The following is a 26,629-nucleotide window of genomic DNA, read 5'->3' on the forward strand; positions in this document are numbered from 1 at the left end:
GAATTTTTAGAACTTAGAAATTTCTTTCCAAAAAGTATTAGTTTCTATAATGAAGTGGATTGTTTTTACATGAAATTTCTCCCTACTCCGAAAGTAACTTATTTGAATATATTAGCTTTGTTGCTGGAAATATGGTAATAATTTTCATCTTCAAAATACTATAAGTGATGAAAAGAAGATAAGCCAATTCTAGAAGGAGGAAAAGAGTTTTTATTTTACTGAATCAAAAACTTTTTAAAACATCTTTTTTTTAATGAATAGAAAAGCCTAAGAACTGTGTGAAAGTATGCATGAGTTTTCATTAAGTCCTTTACATTTGAATTAATGTATTTATTACATGAAATGATGTAAAAAATCATTTTTATCGCTAATAAGGAATGAGAGACTGATTGGGCCTAAAAAAATAACCCCTAAAAATAAAAGACACCTCCTTATACTGTTTAATGTTTCTTATGCAAAATAGATTTGAGTATAGAAATCTTTAAAAGAAATTAAAATATATATGTTCAATGAATATTGAATTTAGGAGTGAATACAAAAAGTTGATAAACAAATCTTTTAAAATTTGCTACTTAAGATACATTCATTCCTTTAACAAGTCATAAAGAAAGCTTCTTTTTAGCTGTCTGTCTTTTTCAATTGGAAGGGAAACCTTATAGAGACCACTGAACAAACCTGCATGCATACACTGGACCATTTAAAAAGGAAATTTGTATTTATTGGTCTGTTTATATGTATTTACACACTGCAGTAGATCGTTTTAGGAAACATGTAGTTAACCAGTTCCTGATTACAAATATGCAGAATGTTAAGCTTACCAGAATTCAGGCGACAACTAATGTAATTCATGTCGCCATAAGTTTTTTTTTTAATCTATGTCGTTCATTCCACATAACCAAAGGTATATTTTACTTAAAATTCCAGAACAGGCAGATGGAATTTAACCTCTTGCCTCTCCTCCTTGTAGATCTCTTTAAGGAAGTGGCTGGACCCACAGAAATGTGTGACCAGAGACAGCTTGGCCTGTTACTTCATGATGCCATCCAGATCCCTCGGCAACTGGGGGAAGTAGCAGCTTTTGGGGGCAGTAATATTGAACCCAGTGTTCGCAGCTGCTTCCAACAGGTAAACATTCCTGAAGGATCACTGGTGTATAGAATGTGTGGGGAATGGTATTGAGGATATTCTGAGAAATGGAACAGGGGACTTGGGCTGGAACCAGGTGGTGGAAGATGCTGGTACCATCCCAGTAAGTTTATTTTATTTCTTAAGGCACATTTGATTCAAGGAACAGCAACCCCCTCAAGGAGACTTACTGTTCCTCAAGGGTTAAAACCTCAAATCTTTAACATGTGCCATTAGATTGCTGTGATTTGGCCCTGCTTTTGCCCCAGCCTCATCTTATACCACTGGTCCCCTTGAGCTTTCCAGCCGTGCTGTTTTAGTTCCTTTATTCCGGCCCTAGTGCCTTTGGACATGTGCCCTCTGTTTAGAATGTTCTTCCTTACCCTCCACCCACAAACTCCCTTGACATTGCTAATCCTTATTCATTCTTTAGATCTTCCCTTAAATCTCACATCTGCTGAAAATCCTTCTATGACTCCTTCAGATGAGGTTATGTGTCCCTACTCTATTCACCTGAATCTCCTCTGCCTTCTTATCATGCTCATTAAAATTGATAATCAAAACATACTGAATTATATACCTACTTGTTTAGTGATTTTTTTCTTTTATATAAACCTAAGCTCCATGAACAAGGACTGTTTCTTTCTTTTTACTATTGTATCCCTATGTACAGTGCCTTGAACATCATAGCTGCTTAATAGATGTTTGCTAAATAAATGAATAAAAATGCCCTGACCTCCTTGTAGGCAAGATTTTTTTAAATGTAATGTAAATTAAAGATGTTATTGAAATTGCACTCTTTTCTTTGAGAACATATGTACAAAAGGAGAATGATGTACACAAGTTTTATACTGATCTCAGTTACTGATATTAAACTGGAAAAGCACGTTAGTTTCTTTTCGGATGCTTACTGTATAGAGAAGCATTTTAGAAATGCTTCTACCAATGTTATAAGTATGCATAAAATACAAGCCTACAGATATTTTGCCAAGGCATGTCTAGTGATTTATCATTGCTGAGGAGAAAAATGCTCACACCATCTCTTTAAGAAGAATTGATGTTATGGTTTATTACATTTTATAATGGCCCTTTTTCTTGTTTTAGAGATACAAAAATTACCAAGTGAAAGTTCTAAATATGATTCTCATATGTTCTGGTTCATAGAATGACCTTGACAACAGCAGGAGTAGGACATTGGTACGAATTTAACTTTGCACAAGTGAAAATTACTTAGTATTAAGATTTAAAGAGAAACCAAGACATTTCATACAATTTATCATTGATACATTTGGAAATCCTGCAAAGTATATTCATCGTAATGTGCTCCTGGTATGATGTAACAGGGCTGGAGCAGGACAATGAGATAACAGTTTTTATTGGCGTTTATAATGGCCTTCAAGTTTAGGAAGTTATCAGTGAGTCTTTACTTTCTCAGATGTTTACTGTTTTAGATGAATGAGTTTTATAGTTTTAAAATATCTATGTGAAGAGTACCTAGAACTGTGTGGGTTTTGATTCTTTTTTTAAAATCTAAGTCTATTAAGGTATTGCGATTTTTTTCTTCTTCATAATGACAATTTCTTCTTTTTCTCTTTTTAAATTTTAGAATTTTTTTTCCTTGAAGAACCTTAAATATTTAGTGATTTAACTGACCTAGAAAGAGTTATATAAACTCTCTTTTTACTTTTATACAGATTTTCAGAAGATTTTGAAGCAGGAACACCTGTTGCAATTTAAATGAAGACATTTTCTTCACTTTTAACATTTTTGTTTCTTCACCAGAATAACAACAAGCCAGAGATAAGTGTGAAAGAGTTTGTAGACTGGATGCGTCTGGAACCACAGTCCATGGTTTGGCTGCCGGTTCTACATCGAGTGGCAGCAGCTGAGACTGCAAAACATCAGGCCAAATGCAACATCTGTAAAGAATGTCCAATTGTTGGATTCAGGTAGGCTGATTTACTACCAGTGGTGGTAGGAGGCTATTTTCTGTTCTGTTTGTATAGTTTCAGTGTATGTCCATCATTCCTTCCCACTTATTCCCATTTGGGGGTTTGCCTCCTGAAGAAATGGGATGCTTTTAGCACATTCAGTCCAACTGAAAATGGCATTCCCTCAAAGAGCCAATACGTGAAGCTTATTTTATTATTGTTATTTATACTGTTTTGCTCCAGATCTTTCTGAGTTTCTATTTATATAGGTTACAGAAGTGTTCATGAATAATAATTGCATGACTCATTATGCATATATGACCCTGATGGAATTTGGTGATTTTCTAAGACTTTGGGGTCAAACTTGGTAAGCAGGAGTTTAGCATTTAAATACTAACTGAGAAGTAATCAAATGACTTCATGTTACTTCGGCCAAGTTTGGCATGAACTACATTAACCCGACTTTCACACAAGAAGCCTTTGTCAGGGAATTTTGAAACTCATTTTTTATTGATGGTATAAGTGATATTTTAAATTTTGTTGTGTCAAGCTAATAAACATAACTCTTTTTTCTTCTTTTGTTTTGCATTCATGTTCAAACATTACAGAAAATCTTCTAACATGGATATTTGTCTTCTCATTAGGTTGAAACAGATGAAAACATGTCTTAGAGACTTCAACTACAAAAATTTGCTTTTTTTCTCACTTGGGAGATGGTTTCCTTAATTTCCTTTGTGAAATTTAAGATTCTCGTTCTTCTAATTTGGAGCTAAAATACTAAATAAGCAAATTCCACATTTGTAGCCAATATAACTTTTATTTTCATGGTGATTTGGATGAATGAAATTCCTTACCACAAGTGAGTGTTTTGGACTATATAATAGGCTTTCAAGCCAATGAATTTTCCTTTCTTCTCTCTAGGTATAGAAGCCTAAAGCATTTTAACTATGATGTCTGCCAGAGTTGCTTTTTTTCGGGTCGAACAGCAAAAGGTCACAAATTACATTACCCAATGGTGGAATATTGTATACCTGTGAGTACTGAGCCAGTGTTCGTTTATTTGGTTTTGCTTTAACATATTGCTTTTGAATTAGCTAGTGTCTAAAAGTATTCAGTTTATTTAGACTTAACTTTACTTGGAAAAAAAATCCCTTTCAAGATAACTTAACCATATATTTTTTGTTGCTTTGTTTTCTTTTAAGCAAATACATTATGTTGAATTTATTAGCACAAAACAATTATACTTTTTTCAGAAAAATTAATTTATAAAATTTTATTTGTATCTGTATTTTAATATTAAATGTAGCATTCTTGGTAGCAAACTCTTTTTTTTTTTTTTTTTTTTTTGTGCTACGCGGGCCTCTCACTGTTGTGGCCTCTCCCATTGCGGAGCACAGGCTCCGGACACGCAGGCTCAGCGGCCATGGCTCACGGGCCCAGCCGCTCCGCGGCATGTGGGATCTTCCTGGACCGGGGCACAAACCTGTGTCCTCTGCATCGGCAGGCGGACTCTCAACCACTGCGCCACCAGGGAAGCCCGACATAGACTGTATTTAATGCTTGCTACCATTATTTCTCCATTCGTTCAAATCCCACTTTTTCACAAAAACTGCTTGACTCTTACTTAGTGTGTGAAATCTTCCCAAATTCTTCCAGCTTCCCCTCACCAAAACACATCATTCTGTGGCCTCTAACAGTAGCCCCTACTCTACCAGTTAGTATTTGATTCTGTGTTATCTTGTATTGTTTTCTGTGTTGGTGTTTTTGCCTCCTCAACTATCTTTTTAATTCCTTGGGACAAGGATGACTCATACTTTTCTTACTATGCTTGGTTAATTCTGGTACATAAAAGCCAAATGTGTTCATATCTGACATTATAAATACTATTTATAGAATATTAAAGCTGGAAAGAGTCTAAGAAATTAACTCATCCTTATTTATTTTAAAAAAAAGATAAAGTCTTAGAGAAGGTAAGGATTTGTTCAAAGTTAGTGGCATGGATTTAGTGGTTTAACTCCATTTGGGGAATTTTCTGTATGCTTGCTGGAATATTATATTTGTTGAGTACCTGTTATATACCAGGCATTTTGCTGGGGACTAGAGATACAGAAAAAATATAATGAAAGAGAAAAAGAGGTCTTTATGTGGACAGATTCAACAGGACTATATATATTTTTTGAAGAATAAGTAAGCTTATGGAGCAAGATAATATTCAAATTTTTTTCTTGTTACCTGTGCACTGTATGTTTGAATTCTGGGATTAACATTTATTCTAAAAATAATTACATTTTATATTAAAGATATTCAAATTTTAAGTTTCTTTTTATTGGAATAAGAGTTTATGATCATTTAATTTCACAGTGAAAATTACCATAATTGGATTTTTTTAAAGTCTATATTCTCTGTTGTAAATAACCAAATTTAATTCAAATTCGAAGCATTTTTATATGGTAGGGCATAAAGTAGATAGCTCTTTAAATTAGAGAGTGAGGGTGATGAATTTCACATATGACTTATAAGAGTTCATGCAATTGCTGACAGTGAGAGAGAGCTGAATAGGGTTAAATATGAATGAAAAGGGGAACCACTTGGAAATGCTACTGGGGGCAAGCATGAGTCACCAAGAGGTGAGTAAATTGACTGCTCCATTGCCACAAAAGTGCAGCTGAGGTTGGTTGGCAAGGATTTGCAGTCCGTGACTCCATCATTGCTCAATGGCTTTGAAATTAAAAGATGGTAGGTAAGATTGAAGGCCATGGGCTGAACAATTCAAAGATGTTAATGATACTGGGATTGATTTGGGCTATCCTCATGTTGAAGAAACCAAAGGGGGTTGAGGGGCTAGAGATCAAGATGATGGGGGCAAGAATTAGGAGTAAGAGTCAGAAGGTTTGAGTTAGTGAAAGGTTTTTCCAAGTTAAAGATTTGGGATTGAAAGATGTTTTGAGTTATGATGAAGCTTGACGTGTGGGCAGACCCCAGTATGTGATAGAAGTAGGACACAGGAGGTTTTGGAGATGAGATGGTGTTTAGAAGATCATCAGTTTATCTTTAGAAGTGACAGATGATAGCGGCGTCTGGCCAAGTGCTGTCAAAGGGGAATGGATAGGCATATCGATTTTAGTAGATATTAAAGCTGAGGCTAAGGGGGAAATAGTGTAAACCTCCTTTATTCTTGGCCTTTGATTTTACAGCCCATGATGGAGAGGATTGTAGGGGAGATGGTGTTATCATGGGAGCAACAGTCCTCATCTCATTCATAACTGCAATATGAAATTGCAGTTATGAACAATATGTAGGGGAATGTGTTCATAAGTAGAACACAGAGTCATGCTAACAGCTAACAGGAAAGAAAAGTAATTAGAGGCTGTATGCATCTGCTGTGGGGCAGTGGCACAATCCACGTAGGAAAAGTGGGGAAGTGGGGAAAGTCAATAGAGAGAGTACTTACCCACTGGTAAATATAGCTATCAGGAACTGAAGCATTAGCCCAGATAAGAAGATGGTTTGAGAGTCATGTTAACTCAGGTAGAAGGGATGAGATATTTGTAAAATTTTATTGCTATAAAGGTCAGCAACATCAGCTACTCCCAGCATTCAAATTGTTAGGGATGGAATCATTGCAAAATTCTCTGCTTATGAACTGAGTTTGGACAGGACTAGTTTGTTCTGAGAGTTTTGTTGAGATTTTGGTGAGAAGAGAGGAGGACCGGAAACGGCTTATTAAAAGTTAACAACACTTAAAACAGATTGTATTACATTTTTGCGGTTTTTAACAAGTACGTGTTACTTTTAAAGTATCAGGTTCAAGTATGTTCCTGTCAATATTGGTTAATATATAGGGATATAAAACAAAATTTCAACTTCTGGGACATGAAATGCATCAACATTCGCATTATAGGGGTCCCAGAAAGAGAAGAGAGAGAGAAAGGACCCAAGAAAATATTTAAAGAGATTATAGTCAGAAACTTCCCTAACATGGGAAAGGAAATAGCCACCCAAGTCCAGGAAACACAGAGAGTCCCATACAGGATAAACCCAAGGAGAAACACGTCAAGACACATAGTAATCAAATTGACAAAAATTAAAGACAAAGAAAAATTATTAAAAACAACAAGGGAAAAACAACAAATATCTTACAAGGGAACTCCCATAAGGTTAACAGCTGATTTCTCAGCAAAAGCTCTACAAGCAAGAAGGAAGTGGCATGATATACCTAAAGTGATGAAAGGGAAGAACCTACAACCAAGTTTACTCTACCTGGCAAGGATCTCATTCAGATTCGATGGAGAAACCAAAAGCTTTACAGACAAGCAAAAGCTAAGAGAATTCAGCACCACCAAACCAGCTCTACAACAAATGCTAAAGGAACTTCTCTAAGTGGGAAACACAAAAGAAGAAAAGGACCTACAAAAACAAACCCAAAACAATTAAGAAAATGGTCATAGGAACATACATATCAATAACTACCTTAAATGTGAATGGATTAAATGCTTCATCCAAAAGACACAGGCTTGCTGCATGGATACAAAATCAAGACCCATATATATGCTTTCTACAAGAGACCCACTTCAGACCTAGGGACACATACAGACTGAAAGTGAGGGGATGGAAAAAGATATTCCATGCAAATGGAAATCAAAAGAAAGCTGGAGTAGCAATACTCATATCAGATAAAATAGACTTTAAAATGAAGAATTACAAGAGACAAGGAAGGACACTACATAATGATCAAGGGGTCAATCCAAGAAGAAGATATAACAATTATAAACATATATGCATCCAACATAGGAGCACCTCAATACATAAGGCAACTGCTAACAGCTATAAAAGAGAAAATCGACAGTAACACAATAATAGTGGGAGAATTTAACACCTCACTTACACCAATGGACAGATCATCCAGACAGAAAATTAATAAGGAAACACAAGCTTTAAATGACACAATAGACCAGATAGATTTAATTGATATTTATAGAACATTCCATCCAAAAACAGGAGATTACACTTTCTTCTCAAGTGCACATGGAACACTCTCCAGGATAGATCACATCTTGGGTCACAAATCAAGCCTCAGTAAATTTAAGAAAATTGAAATCATATCAAGCATCTTTTCTGACCACAACACTATGAGATTAGAAATCAATTACCAGGAAAAAAAAGTAAAAAACATAAACTCATGGAGGCTAAACAATACGTTACTAAATAACCAAGAGATCACTGAAGAAATCAAAAAGGAAATCAGAAAACACCTACAGACAAATGACAACAGAAACACGAGAATCCAAAACCTATGGGATGCAGCAAAAGCAGTTTTAGGAGGGAGGTTTATAGCAATACAATCCTCCCTCAAGAAACAAGAAAAATCTAAAATAAACAATCTAACCTAACACCTAAAGGAACTAGAGAATGAAGAAAAAACAAAACCCATAGTAGAAGGAAAGAAATCATAAAGATCAGAGCAGAAATAAATGAAACAGAAACAAAGAAAACAATAGCAAAGAGCAATAAAACTAAAATTAGAAATGAAAAAGAAGTTACACTGGATACTGCAGAAATACAAAGCATCATAAGAGACTACTACAATCAACTCTATGCCAAAAAAATGGACAACCTGGAAGAAATGCATGAATTCTTAGAAAGGTATAACCTTCCAAGACTGAACCAGGAAGAAATAGAAAATATGAACAGACCAATCACAAGTAATGAAACTGAAACTGATTAAATATCTTCCAACAAACAAAAGTCAAGGACCAGATGGCTTCACAGTTGAATTCTATCAAACATTTAGAGAAGAGCTAACACCCATCCTTCTCAAACTCTTCCAAAAAATTGCAGAGGAAGGAACACTCCCAAACTCATTCTATGAGGCCACAATCACCCTGATACAAAACCAAAGATACTACAAAAAAGGAAAATTACAGACCAATATCACTGATGAATATAGATGCAAAAATACTCAAGAAAATACTAGCAAACAGAATCCAACAACACATTAAAAGGGTCATACACCATGATCAAGTGGGATTTATCCCAGGGATGCAAAGATTCTTCAATATATACAAGTCAATCAATGTGATACACCATATTAACAAATTAAGGAATAAAAACCATATGATCATCTCAATAGATGCAGAAAAAGCTTTTGACAAAATTCAACACTGACTTATGATAAAAACTCTCCAGAAAGTGGCCATAGAGGGAACCTACCTCAACATAATAAAGGCCATATATGACCAACCACAGCAAACAACATTCTCAGTGGTGAAAAACTGAAAGCATTTCTTCTAAGATCAGGAACAAAACAGGGGTGTCCATTCTCACCACTATTATTCAACATAGTTTTGGAAGTCCTAACCACGGCAATAAGAGAAGGAAAAGAGATAAAAGGAATACAGATTGGAAAAGAAGAAGTAAAACTCACTGTGGATGACATGATACTATACATAGATAATCCTAAAAATGCCACCAGAAAACTACTAGAGCTAATCAGTGAATTTGGTAAAGTTGCAGGATACAGAATTAATGCACAGAAATCTCTTGCATCCCTCTACACTAACAACGAAATATCAGAAGGAGAAATTAAGGAAACAATCCCATTTACCACTGCAACAAAAAAAATAAAATACCTAGGAATAAACCTACCTAAGGAGGTAAAAGACCAGAAAACTATAAGACACGGATGAAAGAAATCAAAGACGACACAAACAGATGGGGAGATATACCATGCTCTTGGATTGGAACAATCAATATTGTGAAAATGGCTATACTACCCAAAGCAATCTACAGATTCAATTCAATCCCTATCAAATTACCAAAGGCATTTTTTACAGAACTAGAACAAAAAATCTTAAAATTTGTACAGAGAAACAAAAGACCCCAAATAGCCAAAACAATCTTGAGGGAAAAAAATGGAGCTGGAGGAATCAAACTCCCTGATTTCAGACTATACTACAAAGCTACAATAATCAAGACAATGTGGTACTGGCACAAACACAGAAATATAGATCAACGGAACAGGATAGAAAGCCCAGAGATAAACCCACACACCTATGGTCAACTAATCTATGACAAAGGAGGAAAGGATATATGGAGAATAGACACTCTCTTCAATAAGTGGTGCTGGGAAAACTGGGCAGCTACATGTAAAAGAATGAAATTAGAACACTCCCTAACACCATACACAAAAGTAAACTCAAAATGCATTAAAGACCTAAATGTAAGGCCAGACACTATAAAACTCCTAGGGGAAAACATAGGAAGAATACTCTGTGACATAAATCACAGCAAGATCTTTTCTGAGCCACCTCCTAGAGTAATGGAAATAAAAACAAAAATAAACAAATGGGACCTAATGAAACTTAAAAGCTTTTGCACAGCAGAGGAAACTATAAACAAGATGAAAAGACAGCCCTCAGAATGGGAGAAAATATTTGCAAATGAATCAATGGACAAAGGATTAATCTCCAAAATATATAAACAACTCATGCATCTCAATATTTAAAAAACAAACAACCCAATCAAAAAATGGGCAGAAGACCTAAACAGACATTTCTGCAAAGAAGACTTACAGATGGCCAAGAGGCACCTGAAAACCTGCTCAACATCACTAATTATTAGAGGAATGCAAATCAAAACTACAATGAGGTATCACCTCACACAGGTTAGAATGAGCATCATCAGAATATCTACAAGCAACAAATCCTGGAGAGGGTGTGGAGAAAAGGGAACCCCCTTGCACTGTTGGTGGGAATGTAAATTGATACAGCCACTATGGAGAACAGTATGGAGGTTCCTTAAAAAACTAAAAATAGAATTACTGCATGACCCAGCAATCCCTCTATTGGGCGTATACCCTGAGAAAACCATAATTCAAAGACACATGTACCCCAATGTTCATTGAACACTATTTACAATAACCAGGTCATGGAAGCAACCTAAATGCCCATTGAGAGACGAATGGATAAAGAAGATGTGGAGTGTGTGTACATATATATATATATATATATATATATATATATATATATATATATATATATATACAATGGAATATTACTCAGCCATAAAAAGGAACGAAATTGGGTCATTTGCAGAGATGTAGATGGACCTAGAGACTGTCATACAGAGTGAAGTAAGCCAGAAAGAGAAAAACAATATCATACATTAAAGCATGTATGTGGAATTTAGAAAAACGGTACAGATGAATCGGTTTGTAAGGCAGAAATAGAGACACATTTGTAGAGAACAAATGTATGGCACCAACGGGGGAAAGCCAGGGGAGGAGGGTGGTAGGATGAATTGGGAGATTGGGATTGGTATATATACACTAATATGTATAAAATAGATAACGAATAAGAACCTGCTGTATAAAAAAAGAAATAAAATAGAAAAACCCCAAGATTTCGTATTTTCAGTATTTTTAGAAAATATAGAAAAATCAGTTTTCTACTGAAAAAATAGAAAAAGTTTTCTTTTTAAAGTTAAAAGTGAAATAACACCTTTTCTTTACAACTGTATATGGTTGGCAAGAAACAAACAAAAACAAAAAGAACAAAGGAAAAAACTAGAAATAGTTGTTTTGTCCAACCCTCTCCACCCCTGCCAGCATCAATGTATTAGTAAGACTATAAACATCACATATAGAAAATGCTGATTCATTCTTTGGAAAGCTCTCCATTGAGTTATTGTAGTTTGTTTCTTACTTCTTCAGATGAGACTTGGGATGTTTGCCAATATGCTGAAAGCACAGCCTCATTGCTCTTTCTCTGATCTCAGCATCCTAAGGTGGGCTTTCGGTTCTTGCCCACTTACATTATTTTCCCAGTAAGTTGAGTGCATTTACATTGTTGTTAGCTTTTTTTTTTTTTACTTTTTTAATTTAATTTTATTATTTTTGGCTGTATTGGGTCTTCGATGCTGCGCAGGGTCTTTTTTCTCTGGTTGCAGCAAGTGGGGGCTACTCTTCGTTGTGGTGCGCAGGCTTTTCATTGCGGTGGCTTCTCTTGTTGTGGAGCACGGGCTCTAGGCACGCGGGCTTTAGTAGTTGTGGCACACAGGCTTCATAGTTATGGCTCACGGGCTCTAGAGTGCAGGCTCAGTAGTTGTGGTGCATGGGCTTAGTTGCTCTGTGGCACGTGGGATCTTCCCGGACCAGGGCTCGAACCCGTGTCCCTGGCATTGGCAGGTGGATTCTTAACCACTGTGCCACCAGGGAAGCCCTGTTGTTAGCTTTTAAGGTGACATTTGAGCAAAATCCATTTTACTTTAGTTAACTCATTACTTATTCTTGACCCTTTGATGATTCTGTTAATGCTAATATTTTAGTTTCATATTTTTCCATTAGAACTGGAAAGACTCTGAGCTTATCTTACTAATTTCATCCTACCTATAGAATTCAGTGTGTCTGAATTTCAACTTGTTGAAATCTAGGAAACTTAAAGCAAAACTGAGAGGTTGTTTTGCAATTTTTTAAAAACTATTGGAACGTCTTTAAGATAAGCCCTATGATAATGAAATGTTCTCTTTAGAAGTATACATGTATCGTTTGGGACTATTGACTTCTATATGTAAGATGTAATTCCTGCTAATGAGGGTATTGTTCAACAATGATTTTTGTATTTGTGCATGATCCAAATAATAATAATTATTCTACTCATGTGCCAAAGACTGTGTTGTTTCTTATGTAATCTTGGTTTTCCTCCTTGTTCTTCCTTGTTTTCCTCTGTCTATAACTTATGCATATTTGTAGTTAAGTTAAAAGTCTAATGTTGGGAGTATTTGTTAAGAAATTAGGTAATAGTGCCATCCCATGTCATGAATTGACCAAAGAAATTTTGAGGAGATTTAAAATGAATATGGTTTTGTTTTTTTTATTTGTAGTTCTGTAACTCTAAATTTTGCTCTATATGAAGTCTATATTTGTCCCCAGTCAAGGAGTAAAACAGAAAAAAATTCAAAATACCCCCAACTTTGGTTGGCAAAATAGAACTCAAGAGTGAAAAATCATCTCATACCAGCTTACACAGGATTTTTTGGGATTTGGGTAGAGAGTTACATGGACAGACTTACCCCAGGCTACATTTTATAATTCAGCAACACTTTTTAAATAATTGATTTGTACTAGTTGGTGGGGAGCAAGTCAAGAACTAACTACTTAGCATTATCCAAATAAGTTTTTGTTATTATCTCACTGCTTCTTAATAGCAGCATAACAGAGGAAAGTATATTTTAAAGTGTTCACATACCCACTTGTCTGTGTAGGTTCAGTTTTTAAATGGTTTTCACTGTGAGTCACCTTCATTAGATTTCCAAAAATGACAATTTGAAGGACAGTCCTCATTTGGATATGAGAGTTCTTATGTGCTTGTTAAAAATGAGTCCAGAAGGATTTGGGGGAGATGGTGGTAGCAGTGGCTTCAGAATTTTCAATCTCTTTTGCCTTTGCCATTTTCTTCGCATTTGTAAAGTAGTTACATAAAAAGGGACAGAGATCTAGACAGCAAAACCAAACCTCTGGATAACACTTACAACAAAACAAGTAATGGGATATCCCCCAAATAAATCTAGGTGGTAACAAACCACCACCAGTCACAAAACTTGCAACATACTGTTGGGGAAGAAAAAATTTACCTCTACCCGTCTAGGTTCTTCTGACTGGTCTAATAATTAAATTGACGTGAGACAAACTAACAAGAGAAAATCAAAGTTTTAATTTTGTGCATATGAGAGACTCAAAGAAGTGACCAGAGCAGGCAGTTTTGTACCTTTTAGGCAAAAAAAAAAAAAACCCAATAACTTTGTGAAGAACCGACAAGACAAAGAAACTTAGGCTTGGCTAACAATTACTGAAGAATCTAAGCAGATGGTTCCCACAGCTTTCTCAGCCTTGAATTCCCTATTTCTAGCCATAAGGATGTTTCTCTGTGTCCTGGTGCAGGGAGGGTACCTTTTACATGGGAGATTATTTCCTGCTTTCAGGGGGACAAAGCATAGGGTCAGACTGTTCTTGCCCTGGCTGTTTCTCAATTAACTTTAATTTAAACTAATCAATACACCCCTTTGGCATATTTTGGGGTGACAGAACATAGGAAAGAGTTAGAAATAAAAGAAAAATAATTTCAGAAATTAAGACTAATTAATTTTAGTCTTAATAAACAGAGCAGATAAATACCATAAAAGAAATAGAAGGTGAATAAGAGGCAAACCTTAAAACTTAAAAAGAAGTGAAGAAAGCAATATAAGAGATTCAAGAGAAAATGACAAATACTGAAGACAGGCCAAGAAAAAAAACGGACTGGAAGTATGGATAATATGAGTCCCTGAAGAAGAAACCCAAGGTAAGGTAGAACAAACACTAAAAATTAAAATTAAAGGGACTTCCCTGGCGGTCCAGTGGCTAAGACTCCATACTTCCACTGCAGGGGGCATGGGTTTGATCTCTGGTTGGGGAACTAAGATCCTGCATGCCTCATGGTGGGGGGGGGGGGCAAAGGTAAAAAATAAAATAAAATAAAATTTAAAAAGAAGGAAAATTAATCAATTCTACTTCCCAAAAATTTTTTTTGAAGAAAATCTTTCCTCCCTCAAAAAAAAAAAAAAAAAAAAAAAACCCAGAAGAACAAGAAAAAGTGAATCTGTATACTGAAAGAGTATATTATGCCTGAGAACACTAACTCAGAATGATCAACACTATGGCATATTCTGGTAAAATTAATGGACTTAAAAAAAATCCTTTGGTCATTTAAACAAAAGGAAAAAATGACTTAAAAAGGAAAGAAAATTAAATAACCATCAGACTTTTCAACTGCAATACTTTATACCAAAAGAAAATGGAGGAACATACTTAAGAAACTCAAGGGAAAAATATATGAACTAAGGATTTCATATCCAGCAAAACCAACTTTCTAGTAACTAGCAAAGGACACAGGAAAAGCATCATCAACATGTAAGAGCTCAGGTAATATTGGTCCTATGAGCACTTCTTGGGGAATTTTTTAGAGACCAGGCTTAGACAACCAAAGTAACTAGAGACATAACATCCTATGGACTGATGGAGAGCATTAACTATATTGTTACCAGTAGAACTTAAACTAAATGGGACAACAAGGAAGAGGCTCCTACTGGCCAAAGATGGGACAGTTTGAGCTTCAATAATGATAATATAGTTGACCCTTGAACAACTCGGGGGTTAGGAGGAGCAACCCCCTGGAGAGTGGAAAATCCATGTAACCTTTACAGTGGGCCCTCCACATCCACAGTTTGTGTGGTGCTGTAGTACATATTTAGTGAAAAATATCTGTGTATGAGTGGACCCGCGTCATTCAAACCCATGGTGTTCAAGGGTCAACAGTAATTGCAGTAGATCAAAACTCATCAAATATGTTAATCTATGAATTCATAATGATATTTTAAAATAATTTAAAATTGGTCTTCTTTGGAAGATGGTAGGAAACCAATTCATTACAGGGAAAATTGGTCAATAAAAGAGAAAAATCAAACATGTAATCCTGGCTTTCCTGAATGAACTGTACTATTGAGTGACTAAATGGATGAGGGGGATGTCCTTAAAAATTTTTTTTCAACTAAAAATGAATGGTAGAATTAGAATATCACCATTTTAAAGCCCTCATTGGATGGATATAGGCATTTAGCATGAAAGCTACTAGGATTATATAAGAGAGATGACCACACATCATGTGTCTCCTATAATCCTACCAAACACCACCAATAATCTTGCCAAAAGAGCAAACCTGAGTCTCACTGAGTCTCATGCATTCTCTGGATCCAGCTGCCAATTTGCAGGATATCCAAAGGAACATGCTAAACTGCACCAAAAATATGCAACCAGCAAAATCCTACTCTTGAAAACTTTACAGGTTGAACTGCCTGAGTTTCCAATAGATAAATTGTAATGAAATGGCAAGTATGAAGAAGAAATCTGGTAGATTAAAAGTGACTTAAAATATATCAGATTTTTAAAAATGAGCTAGACTAAACTATAGTATCTAGAGACAGACATTGGAGTGATGAAACTATTTTTAAAACACAAGGAAATTATTATTATAAAAATGAGGATGCTGGTTTTAGAGAGGTGGGAAGGGGTTATGACTGGAATGAGGCTTCTGAAATGTCCAACAAAGTTTAATTTCCTGACTGGATGGTATTCACCATATAATTTATTTTATTAAACCAGGTGCCTGTTGTATATAGTTTTATACATCTGTGTTTTATTTTGCAATAAAGAGGATTAAAAAATAAAACAGTCCAATTACAACCATTTTAAGAGTGGTTATCTCTGGGTGACAAAAGAGCTGGCAATTTTAATTTTTCTCTTTCATGTGTATTTTTTTTTTCTAATTGTGCTTGCACTGAACATTTCTTATATATGCAAGTTAAAAGTTATAAAATGAGGGCTTCCCTGGTGGCGCAGTGGTTGAGAGTCCGCCTGCCGATGCAGGGGACACGGGTTCGTGCCCCTATCCCGGAAGATCCCACATGCCGCGCAGCGGCTGGGCCCGCGAGCCATGGCCGCGGAGCCTGTGTGTCCGGAGCCTGTGCTCCGCAACGGGAGAGGCCACAGCAGTGAGAGGCCCGCGTACAGCAAAAAAAAAAAAAAAAAAAAAAAAAAGTTATAAAATGACATTTCAATATAAATTTTGTAAAAATCAGCCACAGGGTATCTTAGTAGTACTTTATTTAAAATAAAGGCAAAATTCAGACTATAATAATAGTTTAGTCAATGGCTATGGCTTCTTTTTCTTACAAGACTTAAGACTGCTCCGTTTTTCATGGAGAGGTGATATAGCTCTGGTATGGTGAAAAGACCCGGGTTTGCAAGAGCAGCTCTTGCCTTACTGACCTTGTCAATCTGAATCCCTGAAAGCCTTAGTGTCAGTTTCCTTTTGGGTCAAAATAGTGATGATACTCTCACTGCCCTTGACAGTAAAAAAAAAAAGATTGAAGGAAAGCTATTTATAAGGTGAGACTTCTGTGCTAATATATTACCCTCGTTACATCTAATGAGATCTACAAAGTCTTTTGTTCGTTTTATTTCTTTTCTTACAGCAATAAGTGAAAACCTAGTCTTTCGAGAAATGCATGGATAACTTAATGCTGGATAATTTCTGTAGTAATGAATGATCCTTTTGATTTCATCTTCATATCATAATATCAATAGTTGTTTGCTTTAAAAAGAAGAAGAATAACTCTGTCTGCATACTAGCATGGAGACAGAGTTGAGTTTGATGATATTCATTATGCTAGGTGGGTGGTCCTCTGTTTAGCTTTTTACCAAACCGTTGCTCTAGCACCTTCAAACAGAGAAATATTAAGTACTGTTATTAGATAGGAAATTAGATCAAATATGTACAAATATATTTAAGCCTTTTTTTTTTTTGGCCACACCACGCGGCATGCAGTATCTTAGTTCCCTGACCAGGGATTGAACCTGCACCTCCAATATTGGAAGTGCAGTGTCCTCACCACTGGACTGCCAGGGAATACCCTATTTTAACCTTTTTTGGTGAGAAAATAGGCATAATTCACTTTCTTGGCTCTATCCCAGCTAAAGAATCACATTCCTGTGGGATGAATTACTTTTCACTTTTCCTTTTAATATTGCATAAAGTTTATGGCGTTAGTGAATTTAGTGCCCTTAAATTACAACTGCTGGTGGTAGTTTTTTTTCCTCATTAGCACTGTATATGAGAATGCACTCATTTTTTCTAATTATCAAATTTGAGCATTATCTGAAACCCCTGCTATAACTTTTTGGGAGGCAGGTAGGTGTTTTTTGTTTGTTTTTTTGTGGGAGAGAGAAGGGTTTTCTGTTGGTCGGTTGGTTTTGCTTTGTTCTTCGATGTCCTGAATGTATTTAGTTAAAGAATGTGTGATGCGGAATTGGACTTGTACTTTTAATGATGTGTCATTTGTTTCCCAAGCAAGAGTTCACAATGAAACCAAAATAGAGATAAGCTAGAAGAACATTATACTAAGTAGAAGAAGCCAGTCACAAAAGACCACATGTTATATGATTCCATTTAGAAGAAATGTCCAGAATAGACAAATCCACAGAAACAGAAAGTAGATTAGTGGTTGCCAGAGGCTGAGGGGAGGAGATGGGGTTGGGGAGAGGGATGGGAATGATTGCTAATCGGTACAGGCTTTCTTTCTTTTTGAGGTGATGATGATGTTCTAGAATTAGATTGTGGTGATGGTTGCACAACGCCATGAATATACTAAAGGGCACTGTATTTTACACTGTCCTGGCTGAGGCAGACTGGGGAAGTGGCCCGGTGCCTTGCCCACCTGGCCTTTTCTCCCAGCCACCCCACTCAGGGCTGCCTGAGTTAAAGACCTGGATATGACTTGAAAATCACTGGCCCGAGCAATAAAAACCTTCTTATTGCCAGATGGAAATGGACCAAGTAAAAGCTGGAGGCCGTTACTTCTTTATCTCCTTGTATATTAACAGTGTGTTAAGAGCAGACATAGAAATAAATTGGGTCATAAACGCTTATTGCATGGGGCCTTCTTTCTGTATTTCTATCATGGAAAGCTTCTTCCTTTTTTTTCTCTCTACCAAAACATTCAGGATAAACATATGTATAAACTTAATGATCTGTGGTTGTGATACCCATTGCTAAAAGTCCAAATGTCCTTTATAGTAGTGATATATCCTTTTGACTTTATTCTCTGTACCAGGCATTGTGTCTCTAAATATTGCCTTCTTTACTCCCAACTGTGTTCTGCTTCTCTCTCCTGTTCTGCCTGGTTAGATTTTAATACCCCCAAACCATCATCTTATAGCAAACCTTTTTCCTCTACAGAGTGCCTTGGATTTTTTTTTCCCATTAATAGCTCATTTTCTACACTTTATATTTGGGAGGGTCTGTATCTATATAACTGCAGGTATTATATAGTTTTTTCTTTGTTATTCAGGAAAAAGATTTGATATTGTGGGTCTGGTAGCAAGGCCTACTGATAATGTGGGCTTTGCTTGCTATACATATCCTTTTAAATAAAGTAAAAATTGATGTATAAATAGCTTGGGCTGATTTATGTTTTCTCTCTGCTCTGCAAACTTAGAGAATCAAAAGTTTCCTTAACTGTTTACTAGAAGAAGACATATTTAGGTGAAATGGGAGCAAATAGAAAGTAACAAAACCACATAAGGGTTGACTCAATTCAGTTGTTTTAAAAAATAATTACATTTTGTTAAACTTCTGTTTGCAAAACAAGTTTGTATGAGTCTTGGGCATGCTTGTCATGAGGGAAAAGACAGACTGGGGAGGGGGCAAGGCCTGGAGGGAAGCAGGTGGCTGGTAAGTCAATATATTTAGTACTCTGTTATTATAGAAAAGTCCTCTGGTTTCGCTTTGTAAAGAGGTTGGCGTGAGGTCTGTCTAGTTGTAGAAGGGATAGACAACTAGGAGTCAGATGACCAAGGTTTCAGTTCAGTTCTGCACACATCAATATTTTAAATACACTTTCAAAAGGACTAAAGTTGATGTCTGTTTAACATATTCCAAAGGAAAAAAACTAGAATTGATGATACAGAGTAGAAAACTGGGGCTCAGAGAACAGTTCATTGAGTGGATGAGGGCTTGGGAGTTGGGGTAGATTCCAGCCCACCTCACCCTAAATGATTAGTAACTAATCATCTTGAAATGCTTCTTTAAAAAGTCACATTTTAGGGCTTCCCTGGTGGTGCAGTGGTTGAGAGTCTGCCTGCCGATGCAGGGGACACGGGTTCGTGCCCCGGTCCGGGAGGATCCCGCGTGCCGCAGAGCGGCTGGGCCTGTGAGCCATGGCCTCTGGGCCTGCGCGTCCGGAGCCTGTGCTCCGCAGTGGGAGGGGCCACGGCAGTGATAGGCCCACGCACCGCAAAAAAAAAAAAAAAAAAAAAGTCACATTTTATATCGCCATTAGTAATTTAGTCTGTGTCAAATAATTATATGTTTGTATGGTTGGAAAAGAACAAAGAATCTGACAGTATTTCTTGCAATATAGAGAACCAGTATGGCCCTGTTCTTTCTCTCTTGTGTATTTCTCTTTTTCCAGATTACAATTTATGTTGACTTGTACAGGCTGTATATATAGCTCAGCTCAGCCTGATTTATTCACCTTATTTAAAACCATATAATATCGAGAATACTTCGGCATCACCAAATGTTTAATAACATATTGCAGCTTTTTTAGTGAAAGGAATCAACCAATAACATTGCCAAAACTAATTTTACTTTTAGGCCCAATTTTTAACATATTGGGGAAATTATCTACTTATGGTTTATGCTCAACAGAAAATTTAAAATTGTAAACTAATTGCTGGATATATTTAATGATGAGTCCTGATTGCCATGTGTTTTGACCTTGTGCACTATTCCAAAAATACATAAAGCGACTGAAACTGTGGTCATGTAATTGCATCAGTTTACATCAACTCTAATTTGATTGTAGATAGTTGTCTCCTTCCATTTTAATGAGAAAAGTGTAATTTTTTCAATCTCACAGACAACATCTGGGGAAGATGTACGGGACTTCACAAAGGTGCTGAAGAATAAGTTCAGATCGAAGAAATACTTTGCCAAACATCCTCGGCTTGGCTACCTGCCTGTCCAGACAGTTCTTGAAGGTGACAACTTAGAGACGTAAGTTTAATTTTACTATTAAAACTTGTATTTGTATATGCTCTTATATCTGCTACTTTTATGTTAGTGACAAAAGAGAAATCTGATACCAAAAAAGAATCTGTGTTTTGGTAAAATGTTTCATTTTAAAAGAGGTAAAATAAACTTGGAATCAGTCTTCACAACATGAATTTTGACTGTTTGCTTTTGATGGCACAGCAAAACTTCCAGGTTTAATTTTGCCTGTGTTCCTAAAATGAAATAGACAAAATTTCTTAAAAGTATATAATTTGAGTTTACAAACATAAGTGAAACAAAACTTCAAGTAACAAAATTACTTTGGGATTATAAAGCAGAGAATAGCAATTTATAGCCTGAAATGAAAAGAAAAAGAAATTTTAAAGTGAGCCAGAAGAAATGCAAGAGCAAATTTTAAATTACTAAACAGTTATACATCAAGATCAAAATAAATATGATTTTAAATCTTTGAATCACTTTTTTAAAATATCAGCATAAATATGCCTGCCAAGGCAATTTTCTTGTGCTTGAATCTTGGGGGAAATTAACTTTTATTGCTAATCATCAGCAGAGTGCCTAGTCGTAAAGAATAGTGAAGTTCTAGTTACAGAAATATGCCCTCTCAAATAACTACAGAAGAGAAGCTCTGAAGTGTGAAGTGTGGAGTTTCCTTCATTATATAGTACAGAAAATTGTAGTAAGACATATAAAAATGTGTTGACATTTAACCTTCAAAACTCATAATTCATTTTATTGTGTATATGAGAGATAATCAGAGAATAGTAATCGTCCAGTGTGTTATGACAGTCCATGTTTTAAAGATGTCAAAATAGAGGGATAGACTATTTAGTCCAACTTTTTTTTCCCATATAAAACCCTATAGACCAGGGACTTTGCTACATTTATGTGCAGTTGTTTTTTTTTTTTTTTTTTTAATTTGTTGAACTGCTAAGAAGTAGAAGAAAGACCACAGCCAAAGCATAGTAGGTATTTTTATCCCTCCATAGGTAACATTATGGGTATGCAGCAGAAAGAAATATAAAGAAGCTGTATATATAGATAAAAATACCACATACTCATTTAAAGCATACCAAGAAATTCAAACTTTTTGATAACTTTGCTTGATTTCAAATTTTGTACAATTAAGATATATGCCTCCCAGTCATTTTTTCCACAGTACATTTTAGAAGAAAGTTTATTGAAACGATTTCAATTTAAAGGACACTACTCAAATACTTAAAATCCATAAGGAAAGGTATATTTTTGGTCCTTTGTTTTGTGGGTAGATTTTTTTTTCTTTTTTTTTCAAAAGTATATGATAATACATTCTTATTTGTTTTAGTATCCAATATATAGCTTAACTATGCTGAACACCTCCTAATAAAGACAAAATTTTACTTATCTTGGTATCAGATCTAAATAACCTTTGGAGTAGCTGCCTGAAGCATAGAATTATCACACAGTGCTTTTATTTATAGGATACTTTGATAGGTTTGAAATAGTGATGTGCCTTTCACTCTTTGGATAAACCATTTGGGACCATTTATGTCCCAGATATCTGCATCCTTTATATGAATCATACAGATAGATAGATCTTTTAAACTCCTTTTAAGCAATTTTGATAATTTGCCTTTCACTGTCAAAGTAATCACTGACATCAATCATTCTATTCTGGGTGACTCAGTGAAAGTAAAAAAGAACAGAAAAGTGTGCCAAATAATTTTGCGCTATGATTTTTGGCTATAACTCTGAAGATGCTTCATTTAGCTAACATAAATTTATCAGCATTGTCAGTGAGAGGAAAATAAGAGAAAGAAAAGGAGTGTAAGATTAAGTCAGATGTCACAAGATCGTTTTTGGAAAAGATTTATGAGTTACTGGATACATTGGGCAGGTTTTCTTCTTTTTTCACTCCTAGGATGCGTTCTTGGGGTCGGTATAGTTCATTTTTCTACTGAGCCCTTTCCAGTACAGGGCCACTTAATCTTCTGGTGTAACAATTTACATGAGTGGGTAGTAAAAAATTTGATTTCATTTATTCTCCTATTTGCGGGAAGAGAACATTGGAGAAAAACCAGCAAAGTGGTAAATGCTTTGAAGTTATATATGAAGCTGACTAGAATTTTCTTTTGCTTCTTTCTCTTTCATCTCTGCAAAATGTAAGGTCTTATCCCCTATCCAGTAATTATACATGCATGTGTGGGGGGGATTTATGGGAAAATTAGTGAAAGAAGGTAAACAAATCCATGATTAGGCTAATTCGATTAATTTTATAACTATGCAAGATTTTTTTTTCAAAAAATAAATCAAAATAAATGAGTAGAGCTTGATGAAAGAGTTACCGTTGAAAATAAACCTGAGAAACAGGCTCAAAGAGTGACAAAGAAATTTGAGAACTGAGTGAGATTTACTGGCCAGAAAGGTTTCCTTGAAGATTAAAAGGAGTAAAATAGACACCTCTCCCTGGTATTGGTTAAGGTGAGTAGATGAGTTTCATGTTTCTTTAAGTTCTTACTGTAGCAAGAACCAACTCATAGTAAGTAGAATTATGGTTGTGGGGGCATTGCACTGGCAGGAAGTGACAGCTAACCTGGAGAACTGAAAGAGTAATAGGGCCAAACGCTCAGTGTTTGGTGCCTGGGGAGGAGAGGGAGAGTTTCAAGCCAAGGCAAACATTTTCAAAAGCCTGAAGACAAGATTGTTTCAGAAACTGGGATGGGAAGCTGGAAATCGTGACAAGTAATGAAAATGGAGAGAAAAGCAAGAACCAGATAATGAAGGACCTTGTAAGCCATGCCACGGTGTTTGTAGGTTACTTGAGAGCCGTGGGGAGCCATTGTAGATTTGTATGTTAGAGCACACTGGGACTGCACTTACTCTGCTTGGGGAGAAATGGACTTCAGAAGGCAAAAAGGTTGGAAGCATGAGGAACGGTCTGCTGAGAATTTAAGGCACCAAAGGAGTCAGGAAGTTCTTCAAAGAAAGTCTGGGTTATATTTTATATAACATTACGTATATTTAATAGAGTCAGATTCCTTCCATATTAGTGTGTGATTAACCAAACTGTTCAAACACCACTCTGGAAAGCAGGGAGAGAGCGCATTATGAAGTCTGGGCTAACACATAGATTGGTCTTACTGTTAACCCCCTTTAATCACAGATTCTAACACTGCAGGGAGAATATTGTCCAGTTTTCCTCTTCTAGAATTAAATGAAAAAGCTTATCACTTAATATTTTTTTTCTGCAAATCGAGATACTTTGAAGTAAATAAAGCCTAAACTTTTGGGGGGTTTTTAACCTTTATTTCTTTTCTTAGAAATTTTCACAATATATAAAAAACTCTCTTGAGAAACTTCAATTCAGGTTTTTGCCTCTGCCATTCTTATCTTAGTTCAGTGAATCACTGTTGTGCTAACTGAATTAACCTTACAAGAACCAGTTAAGCAGTTTCACAAAGCTTTTCTGAGTTCAATTAACATCAAAAAATACATATGTTTCTTACATTTAAAGCTCACAGTGAATGTTGTGGTACACTTGAATTTTAGAAATGGTCTCTCAAGCAGTTCCTATTTTTTGGAAAGTGTATAGCAAATCATTTACCTGACACTTACCATACATATTTCAGAGTTAATGAAAAGTGATGTAAAAAGACTATTGAATAATACTGTTTTGTTTCATTGTTGTTGTATCTATTTTATACATGGGTAATTAAGCCTATTTACAGTATAGATTCTCTAACAAACACAGACTGGATAAATGCCTGTTTTTGAAAGTAGGTCGAAAGAGTCTCAGTTTTCCATCCCAATAAGATGACCTTCCATCTTCTTTTAACCTTTGCTATGCAGACATCAACTTTTGCTTCCCAGTAGGAGATAATGAGATGATTAACTTTTTCTTGAGTATGTATCTGTAATAGAAATAGGAGAATCAAGTAGATCTAGAATAATTTAAACTTTCCTTCCTCTTTGTTTCAATCAGCATTAGCTTTTGCAGGAGACTTTACTTAATTAGAAAACTAATTTTCTTTAGAATTTTAAATTTCCACATTCATCAGTATTCCCTCCTCTTCCTTCCCCTCCAGTAAAAAAGGTTAGGGTGTGAACTAGCTTTTAATTAGGATCATTTGTTTTCAAAGGATACATGGAGACTTCGGGATGTCTAGGCAGTGCTGGGAGGTTGGAGTGTACCCCCAGGTTTAGGAGGGATACTGAATAATCAAGTTCCAGTCTCAAGCCCTGATTCAAGCAATGTTCCTTTTGTCAGTTTCTTAGATAGAACTTCTGGATAAAATTTTGTTTGAAGAGAGTGAGTGTCTCATGATCTAGAAAAGTTGCATTCAGTTTTATGGATAATTGAGAATTTTGGCCGGGTGTAGAGGAAAGCGTCGCATCTAGGTTGTATCTTTTTTCAGTGAATCTGTGAGGTTGAGATACTTTGTGCACACCTGGATTTGGATTTTTACCTTTAAAATTGAGCAAAGCTTCAGAACATTCTCATCTTATCGCAACTCTGCCGTCAGTATACAATGTAGTCTTTGGTATTTAACTTTACCATTCTGATCAAGTTTCTTCTCCAGGAAAAACAAAAATATGATTGCATCTCCCTTCGGTATGTTATGGAACATTATTGTTTAAATTATTCCATAATTTTGAGGTATTTTAGAGCATTCTGTTTCTTTTTTCAATCAGATTATTTAAAGATGTGTTTGCTATCTATAACAAATATCCTGTGATATTTGTGAAAAGGCCCCTGCAGGCACTTGAATACACAGTATCTTTTCTAGAATAAACAGTCATTTCTGTTAGTTTTGATTTTGTCACGGTGGACCTCAGGGCAACCAAACATGGGAGTGGAAGACAATTGAGAATGTCCCCCACCCCTACGCCCCACTGCTTTTGTCTTAAATTGCTCTAAAGTGTTTGTTCTATGACTTTTGTCTCCCTCTGCCCTCTTTGCAGTCCTATCACACTCATCAGTATGTGGCCAGAGCACTATGAGTGAGTATTCACAGCTCCATATGCACGAGACTGATGTTCTGATCAGCTTTATTAGCATGGGGTGGTTACTAAACTCTTGTTCTAAAATAATAGTTCTGCCTCCTGGGTAACAATCCTAGTGGTGTGTTTGCATGTCAAATTCATTATTTAACTAAGCTAACATTCCTAAAGTAACATCTATCAACATTTGTGTGTAAAACTGTTTGTTTGCTTTCTCTCTTATAGCCCTTCACAGTCTCCTCAGCTGTTTCATGATGATACCCATTCAAGAATAGAACAGTATGCTACACGGTAAGAAACTTTGATAGGAGCACTTCACTGCACTGCCACCCAGAATGTATCTCTTTCTGTATTAATCTTATATTATTAACATGCCTTGACTTAAGGGAGGTAGTTTTGCAGAAGTCGTGATTCCATTGTATTTGAAAGCTGGGCTTTCATCTCTCCATGTTGTAATTTGCACTTTACCAAACACCTGCTATACATTCTATGGACTAAATCTCCATGGGAGGTGATTACTGAGCTCATGAGAATCCAAACACTGTACAAGCAGGGTTTAGATAATGTAACCCAGTTTTCAGTGATTGAAAGTGTTCTCAGGAGAGGGTGCACATATGAATTAAAATATGTAATTAAATGTATGCTAAAGCTTTATTATAGGGGTTTATTTTAGAGTCCCCAAACAATATAGAGTAGAGGCTGGTCTTGATGGTATGTACAAACTTTCAGGAAAAAAATATACACTAAGCATCGGCAGTGCTAGTTACTACCTATGCCTTAAAAGGTTAGTTCAAGCACCATAACATAGTAACATTTGAACTGAGTCTAGGCCAAGTAGAAATTTTGGGAGAAAGTCAGGCTTGGACCATTGGAAAAACATACTCAAAAGCATTGAGCTAGGAAAGAACATGGTTTATTTAAAGGATTGCA

At 35.8% G+C, this 26,629-nt stretch overlaps 1 protein-coding gene across 8 annotated transcripts in view; it reads left to right on the plus strand.

The window, feature by feature from the left end:
- Positions 1-26,629, plus strand: part of UTRN (utrophin) — a 525,852-nt gene that overhangs the window by 470,983 nt on the left and 28,240 nt on the right. For all 8 annotated transcript variants that reach the window (XM_081250822.1, XM_081250827.1, XM_081250825.1 and 5 more), the window contains 6 exons: positions 968-1,125; positions 2,908-3,074; positions 3,978-4,089; positions 20,568-20,704; positions 25,661-25,699; positions 25,925-25,990. In XM_081250822.1, coding sequence (XP_081106948.1) covers positions 968-1,125; positions 2,908-3,074; positions 3,978-4,089; positions 20,568-20,704; positions 25,661-25,699; positions 25,925-25,990 — 679 coding nt within the window. The remainder of the gene's footprint in view (positions 1-967; positions 1,126-2,907; positions 3,075-3,977; positions 4,090-20,567; positions 20,705-25,660; positions 25,700-25,924; positions 25,991-26,629) is intronic.

This window comes from Mesoplodon bidens, assembly GCF_964165515.1.
Source record: "Mesoplodon bidens genome assembly, chromosome: 12".
In the NCBI taxonomy this organism is placed as follows: Eukaryota; Metazoa; Chordata; class Mammalia; order Artiodactyla; family Ziphiidae; genus Mesoplodon; species Mesoplodon bidens.